This window comes from Helicoverpa zea, chromosome 1, assembly GCF_022581195.2.
Source record: "Helicoverpa zea isolate HzStark_Cry1AcR chromosome 1, ilHelZeax1.1, whole genome shotgun sequence".
NCBI classification, from domain to species: domain Eukaryota; kingdom Metazoa; phylum Arthropoda; class Insecta; order Lepidoptera; family Noctuidae; genus Helicoverpa; species Helicoverpa zea.
The window spans coordinates 11146830-11155377 of NC_061452.1; the positions used below are offsets into that span (position 1 = coordinate 11146830).

Here is an 8548-nt window from a genome sequence, read left to right on the forward strand (position 1 = left end):
CTGACTAAAAGCCGTCGTAGGCCTTTTATGTACCAGGGCCGCGGTATCTCTTTCGAACAACCCGCAGCCCCGGCAGGCCCTGGCCCTACTGGGCCCCGCTGGGGTAACCCTAAAACATCTATGCATATTCTTCTATGCATAGGTATACCTTTTATTTTATAGGTATACATAGGTAATATTGTTGACGAAGTTTCTGCTCCCACCGTGAGTAGTGAGTTGAAGGCTTACGACGTGGCTTGGAAATGTACATGGAAAAAAAAGTTCTCAAAAAAGTTATACATGGCGTTGTACCTACTATATACTTGAGTGTACCTTAGCCGAGTAAAAGAAAAACTGTGCCGATGAGACCCAAGAAATTCAGATTTCTGGACAAATTGTTTTTAAAATCTCTCGGGACATTCGGATAATAATCTGACTGACTTCTTTTCTCCTTTTATTACCTATTTTTTATTGGTGATCACAAAAACGTTTCGTTATAGGTACGACTTGAAAATTATATGACGTTGATAAGGTATCGTTTCGTTCCTTGCATTTACGTACCTAGGTCAGCGCCATCTAGTCACCAGCTAGGAAAAGAATGAAAGAGAACTTTGCGATTAGGGTCGAGGAGGTATATCGGTAGGTAGCACAATGTTTGCTTCTATTTTTTTGTTTGGAACTACTGAACCGATACGAAAAATTATTTAGCTGTTGAGTTGCTAGACTAGGTACCTTAATGTCATACCTAAGATATATTCTGTCCGGGTACTGGAAAAAGTTCAAACTGCGTGACACAGCCAGTTACCTACCTACCTATTTGATATAGACCTGGAGACTCAAAATCGGGCAATAACCTTGAAATAAAAGAAATATTAAATTAACAAACAAATTAATATTTATTAGTAACCTTTGTCTCAACTGTACTTAATCTCTTCTAGTTCTCCATTTTCGTTTAATTGTAGTGTTCTGAGACGACGCTTACGAAACTTTTTTGCCTGGAGTTTAACTAAGGCGCGATCCGCAATATCAGGTAGAGGTTTTTTTAAATACCCAGGTATTTTGCAAACCACTAGTCGAGATACTGCATATAGAAACCTATGTGTCATTCCATCTGGAAATTGCTTCACTAAATCTTTCCATCGAATGTCAGTCCAAACTTCATAAGATGAGGACTTTAATCTGTAAAGTAAAAGACACCAATCAATATTTAATCTAAACATAATTTCAGGATTGATGTAACTGACAGTAAACACTTGTAAGCATAAGCATCAAGTAAATGATAAAGGTGTGTTGTCTAGTCATTATCATGTTTTATCAAATGGGGTCATTAGTATATAGGTGAATGATGATGATTATGATGGTGTGAATTCTGGGAATTGAAATAAGAATTACCTTTTGAATACCTGTCTCCTCAATTTGTTTATTTTCAAAGTCTCTTTGACGAATATTTGAACATGAAGATATGCATACCAAAATGCTTGTATGTGAATATAATGATGATCAAATTTCTTTTCAATTTTCAACCAAACAGATTTATCAATTTTTCTGTACTTTAAATCTTCAAGAGGTAATTCTGTATATTTTAGGAGTAACCTAAGAAGTTTAGTAGCTAGCGGTAGAGTCCATTTTACTTTCTTCTTTTCTGGTTTTCCTGAAATTCAGATTGCAATTTAGTTGTATAAATGCTTCTTATAACTATTACGATAAGAATATTAATGATATCACATAAGTTACCCTGAAACAATTGCTCTAATCTCTTGTATATTCCTCTAGGCTCTCTGCATAGAACCCTAGACAACAATGTTACAGAGTTGTTGGGATGGTGCGTAAAGCAAACTTTCATGATTTTTTCTTCAACATCAGAGTAAGGGCCTTTATTGGAGCCTCCGAAATAAGTCATAATATGTCTGAATACTTGATAAATTGTTCTTTCCAGTCCACGGGCCAAGTAAGCAACAACAAAACGTCTTGCTAATTCAACAGGTGTATTTGGTAGTCGACTTTTATCTTTGTTTTTCCAACGAGCCAAGCAAATTAATTTATCCGGAACTCCATACAGCTGCCCAAAACAGATTGTATAAAATATTTCTTTTATTCTGTAAATTCAGTAAATAAATCAAGCTGCTAAAGAGAGCTGTGTGTGAAGGCAAAATATTTAAATGCACATAAAACACCTCATTATTTTAACATTCTTATAATTCTGTACATAAATTATGCATATTTAAAAAAAAAACCCTATTCATTAAAGTATTTCATACCCTTCTGAATTCATCCCAATTCTCTTGAATCTTCTCTGATTCAGCTTTACATATTGTGTCTGTCCTATACGGTTGCTGTGCACTTTCATTATTATTATCTTTAAGTGGCCTAGAGAGTGAGTTAGATTGTTGATACCAGGGTTGTTCCCATGTAATTTTTTCTCCGTGCAATTTATATACTAGTGTCTGAAAACAAACAACAAACGTTCCATAACCATTGCTAGAATAGAATTATTAAAACCTTATTTTCTAAAACAAGGTTTTCTCAAAAACGGGCACACCAATACAAACGATAAACAATAATATCTTCTCTGAGTAGGCACTTAGCTCAAACATAAACAACCTTTACAACTTTTTATTTAAAAACGCATTTTAATTATTAATTCATTTATGAGAGGTAGCTACGTACAAAACATTATGCCATTTAAATATAAAATGTGGCTTAACCAATGTAATACAATAATAACAGTTACCTAATAAATTTACTTGTTCTTTTAAGTTGTTAAACTTTAGTTAAGTGCCTACTCAAAAGGAGTAGACTGTTGCAAAAATTGCGCAATATTCTTGCAACAGTAGCCTAGGTCCAGTGTGCTAGTATATATTGATGGCAGCAATTTACCTCCATGAAGAAATAGTCCTCGTCATTCAGTTCCCCTAAATACATAAGTATTCTATCCATACAAGATGGCTCACTAATATCGTCGATATCTTTTAGTATATCGTCAAGTTTCATAGGTTTTTGCACCCTTCTCACCGGTGCCGCAGCATGACTTTCTTCAGATTCAGAATCTGTATTTATTTCTTCCTTAGACAAATACTTTTCACCTTCTGTACCATTTTCTTTTCGTTTCTTTACCGGTGGTGATGACGGTGATAGCTCGTCTCCAGATTCCGTGATTGAATTATTTTTTCTTCGTCTCTTTTTGCCTGGAGATGGTGATAATTCATGATCAGATGCCATGATTGAATTATGCTTTTGGACCATAAAATAATAAACTATACAACCGCAATCGTGTTATTTTGACTCTCGCTCACTACACACACGTGCTTGTGTCAGTTCGTGTATTTGTGTCACTGTCAGGCGTCAGTCAGCTGTCTATCCGGCGGCCGGCGTCAGTTTGTGGGCCGCAATGTGTATCGCAACGTATAGTTGAACTCAAATAGCTCTCATATATTTCGTATTAACTATCGCACACTGGTTGCACTTGTGTTTAAAACTTATCGGGATTTTTTGACTCCAATTAAAGCTTAAATTAATCTGTGGTATTTGGTTTGCTTGTCATGTCAATGTCATTCATGAGTAATCATGAGTGTCACTGTCACCGTGTCATGTTTTGTTTGATTTTTAATTTTCATAACTTTCATAGAAAATAGAAATGGATCTAATTTATTATGTATAGTCCTCGTAAAATAAGTTATTTTTAGTGACTAATATAATTCAAGAAACACACTCGTAATTTCTGCAATCCCACCCGCTCCTATGATTGTATAGTTACTTTGTATCGTAAAGATAAAGCGAACGCTTGGTACCTATTATATACGTAACTATCTATAAAGTATTCTAATCACTAAGATATTGTCCTGCGATATTGTGTCTGTGTAAATCGACGACGCGTTTTGCACGTTAAAATGAAGAATGAATTCTTGACTCTAAACCATGTGCAAACACATATAATCACTTATGGAGATCCTTTTCACTGTAATGGAAAGGATGTCATTGTTTGTATCACTGGAAACCCAGGTATTCCAGATTTCTACATTGAATTTGGCGCAGAATTATATAAATCAACAGGATTGCCTTTATGCATTATAGGTTAGTAAATTTTATTCACATTTTATTATAATTCCCATGGTTCCATTTGTGTAAAAATATAATAAAGGAACATCTGTAATCAGCCAGAGTAGACTTTTTTAGTTTATTGAATCTAACCTTCAGCCTTTTCTGTGTGAGGACAAATTTTAATGTTCTTCCTATTAGACTTTTTCTGTCCATAAATCTACTGATTTATTTATTTTTAGGTCATGCGGGTCACGATGTAGTTCCAGATGAACAGTCCAATATGCTGAAAGGTCAAGAGCACCTATTTCACCTTGACGGTCAACTTAAGCACAAACTTGAACTTATCAATACTTATATTGATAAACAAAGCAAAATACATTTAATTGGTCATTCCATTGGAAGTTGGTTAATTTTAGAACTACTCAATGATAATGAAAATTTGGCAATGCGGGTTAAGTCTGTTAATCTGTTATTCCCAACATTGCAACGAATGGCAGAAACTAGGAATGGCATTTTTCTTAATAATTACCTAAGGAAAATACACAGTGTATTAATATTTCTGTACCTTCTTGTAAGTGTATTGCCAGCAGTTATAGTTAATTTCTTGATAGCAGTGTATTTAAAAATAAACTTATTGCCTTCACACTACACAAAACTCATTTTAAAGTTTTTAAATCCAAATGTTGGAGAAAAGATACTTTTTTTAGCTTACAATGAAATGGATCGAGTGAAAAGTTTGAATGTTGATGCATTAAATAAAATAAAGCACATGGTTAATGTAATTTATAGTAGTCATGACAATTGGGCTCCAGTATCATACATGGAGGACCTTCATAAATGTCAACCAGAAATCCCCTTGACAGAAGTAGATATAAACCATGCATTTGTTTTGAAATCTTCAAAAACAGTTGCAGATATGGTGGCTCAATTTATAATCACAAAAATATAATTAATTTTGCAAGTGTCTCCTTACAAAATGAACCACAATGTTGCAAATAGAGCAAGACAAGATGTAAATTATATAAGAATTAGTAATTTGTATATTCATAGTGCAACCTGTGATTATGGGGTATTTCACATTCCTTTAAATTAATAGTTTAATTGTAACTTGCAAAAGTGTAATTTATTGCCATTTACATAGATTCAGTGATCTCAATTAAAAATAAGAGTTCTAAAATAGGACAAATATGTATACTATTATTTTAGATAAGTAGTGGGATTGTGTAGAGGTTTAATAAAAAAATATCAATAAATTAGGTACCTGCCTATTTAAAAAAGTGATGACTTTTATTTACAAAGTGATTACCATATTGCCTATGTATGGTAGGTAGTTTTTAAGGGTGCGTCCACATCTGGCGAATGCGCCGCGAATGCGCAGCACGCGAGCCGATCGCGAGCTGCCCGCGAGCTGCGCGCGTGCAGTCACTGCAATAGTTCGGTGCGCCTCTTTAGCGCAACTCACGCAAGGCTCGTATAGAGCGCGCGAGCGGCGCGCGATCTGCGCGCAATCAGTTCTCGCCTTTACAGTTCCGTATATTGGCTCAGTACTATCGAAGATGGCAGACGTCGCGCGCCGCCTGCGCGCCGCTCGCGTGCGGCGCTTAGGTCGCGCGCGAGCTGCGCGCGGGCGGCGCAGAAGCGGCGCACGAACAAAAATGCACGCGCGCAGCTCGCGGACAGCTCGCGATCGGCTCGCGTGCTGCGCATTCGCGGCGCATTCGCCAGATGTGGACGCACCCTAAAAGAATCTAGGTAGGCTAGGTGTGCACCTAGCGAACACTATCTATAGAACTCAAAAACTTGTTTGAATGTGCTCAGGATTGGACAGGAGTAACTAACAGGGTGTTGTTCAAACGTAATTATTCAAAAAAAATGAATAATTCAGACAAAAAACATATTAATGTTAAAAATGTATCTCATAAGGTTTGTAAGCATAAAGATGCTGATATATACCTAACTTTACACAAAGTGAGTATTCACTTTGTTATAGGCCTGTTACTAATGAAGTATAGAGATCCTAAATAATAGACAAAAGATTTCAGATATGTGCAATTTAATTAATTTATTAAAAAGTAAATTACCTCTTATTGTACAATTTAGAGATAACATTCATATATAATCATAAAATAGCCGTCGAGACCAAATAAACTTCTTTTCCTGTACATTCTTAAAACAAGTAGGTACCTACATATTTCTTTCAAACTGGATACATAATGAGTAAGGTACCTAATGTTACACACGCTAGTTCATGCTAGAACTGCCATTATCCAATGCATACCAATCATATTAATAAATTGAACTGCCTCCCTACATAATCATTCAGACATTTTTTAAGGGTAGGTATGGGTAAATAGGCAGGCATGTCAAAAACGGGTCTAAGTACTTTTTGCCCTAAAAAGTAAACAATTTTGACACATATTTTCTAGAATATTTCATGGAGAATGCAAGAGTAAATATTTCGTAAGACTCAATTTTTAATGTCTTTTTTTTTCTAATATCTCGTGCCAAGTTTGTTGACGCTTTAGAAAAAGAGTAAATATGTAAATGAAGTTTTAGGTAAATTAACTTTCCCCATTTGCTTAAAGACACACCTGATAAATCAATTCTAATGAATAGGTAAGGGGCCTAAAGTTCATTCTTCTGTCATCTTTTGTCTTTTATAAATTTGTGACCAAATCAACGAAAAATGGGTACATGGCAGATCTACATTGTTTAGGCGGCGGTTCCACTGAGGCGGAGACGCGCGGAGCGGAGAGGAGACGTGTAGGGATCGACCAATCACATTACATGCAAAAGACGAGATGTGGATTTCATGTAATGTGATTGGTCGTTCCCCACACGTCTCCTCTCCGCTCCGCGCGTCTCCGCCTTAGTGGAACCGCAGCCTTAAGGGCAGGTGTAACTTGTGAGGTAATGGCACTACAATGTGAACAGCGTTTTGGGTCCTACATAATATGCAGGTACATGTCAATATAATGTAACTACCTAATTTGATTATAAGTATACCGTAACGTTGGCCCTAGGTATAATTTTAGCTCAAACTTAAACTGTCTACCATTTCGCAACCATACCATCGTAGGTCCTTCAGTAACTAATAGCGATTAGCGATGGGAAGGAACATGGCAGACAGTTCTCGAGTTGGGCCAAAAATCCATTTCAACGGCAAATTTTAATTCCTCCAGATACAAAGTAATTAATTTTAAAATTTTTAGATATATTTATAACAGGCATTGGAAAATTAAACAAAATATAAAAAAATAGTAGGTACTCATCAGATCACAATAATTTACTTGGTCAAGTTTTAAAATCTATTACACTCCACTAAGTAAGCGGTCGTATAAGTTAAGATGAGGTTTACAGTCAACATCGAGCCTCATATAATTATGGCCTCCTATCGAAATTCATCTCTTTTTTATCATGTGCTTTTGTAGGTGTGTCTCAATGTTTACGCGTGTGCTCTCTACCGTTTCGTTTTTAGAAAGTGACCGTTACAACAATAAAATTGGACACATTTATATGAAATGATCAAATAGCATTTTAGTAGTGTGAGACACACCATGGAATCGTTAGTTATAACTGAGCCAGTATTACCTATATCTAAAGCTTACATTCAGCGCAAAACTAAATAAAAAAATTAAGTACTGATCTTTTACGCAAAAATAAATGGATAGATTTTAAAGTATGTCATGCACGACATAAAGACTGTATTGAAATTGTAGGTGAGTATACTAAAGGGACACGCTATTTAAACTCCAAAGATTGTCATGATCATCAACAATTTTGTACACAGATCGAGCCAGTCAATATGTTATTAAATGATCCACCAATAGATTCCATCATCCTAAAGATAAAATGATAATGATAATAGTTACATAAAATGATTTGATAACCCTTCGAGCTTAATTAGGAATACTCAAAAATTTGGATACAAGGTGAGCGTAAATTGGACTAGCACTAATGAACAATACATAATAATTTGCAAAATAAACACAGATTTGACTAAATAATACATAAGTGGTTAGATGTTAGATTTCATTTCATGTTTCTATTAAGGATCACATGGATACTATTTGGGTATGAATATGTAATTCATGTTTTAGTATTCAACAAGATATTCCTACAAATATTCAGTTGAAGAGTTACATGTTATAGTAATAATATTAAGAGACACGTCCTCCTATTAATAATCACGGCGAAAAGTTAGTTCAAGTTTAACCCTTTGAAAATGTTATTTATAGAGTAACTTAATATGTGACTATTAATAAGACTTTGTTTGGCACTGTGAAGAAAAATGACTTCTGATGTGAGAGGAAAGCAAGTAGCCACCGCAAACGTGCAAGCGAGGCGGCGATACTACTTATGTGTGTTTGTTTTTTTCAAGACTTTCCTATGCATGCGTGTTGCTTATGTTTTATTTGCTATTTTTGAGCGTCGTAGTCTAATCAACGGATTTTATGAATTGTATGCTGCTGATAACCGACCCAAACAGCCATATAACGGCATTGTACGCCTGCAATGCGATTTCTCAAAT

At 35.4% G+C, this 8548-nt stretch overlaps 2 protein-coding genes across 2 annotated transcripts; one reads left to right on the forward strand and one right to left on the reverse strand.

The window, feature by feature from the left end:
* Window positions 1-851: 851 nt before the first annotated feature.
* Window positions 852-3308, reverse strand: LOC124629481. Its single transcript, XM_047162856.1, has 5 exons — window positions 2857-3308; window positions 2238-2423; window positions 1714-2038; window positions 1372-1630; window positions 852-1158 (listed from the first exon to the last, which is right to left on the reverse strand). The coding sequence occupies exons 1-5, from the start codon at window positions 3220-3222 to the stop codon at window positions 894-896; spliced, it is 1401 nt and encodes a 466-aa protein (XP_047018812.1). The 5' UTR covers window positions 3223-3308; the 3' UTR covers window positions 852-893.
* Window positions 3309-3524: 216 nt separating this feature from the next.
* Window positions 3525-5294, forward strand: LOC124629487 (lipid droplet-associated hydrolase-like). Its single transcript, XM_047162869.1, has 2 exons — window positions 3525-4050; window positions 4257-5294. The coding sequence occupies exons 1-2, from the start codon at window positions 3867-3869 to the stop codon at window positions 4964-4966; spliced, it is 894 nt and encodes a 297-aa protein (XP_047018825.1). The 5' UTR covers window positions 3525-3866; the 3' UTR covers window positions 4967-5294.
* Window positions 5295-8548: the final 3254 nt, after the last annotated feature.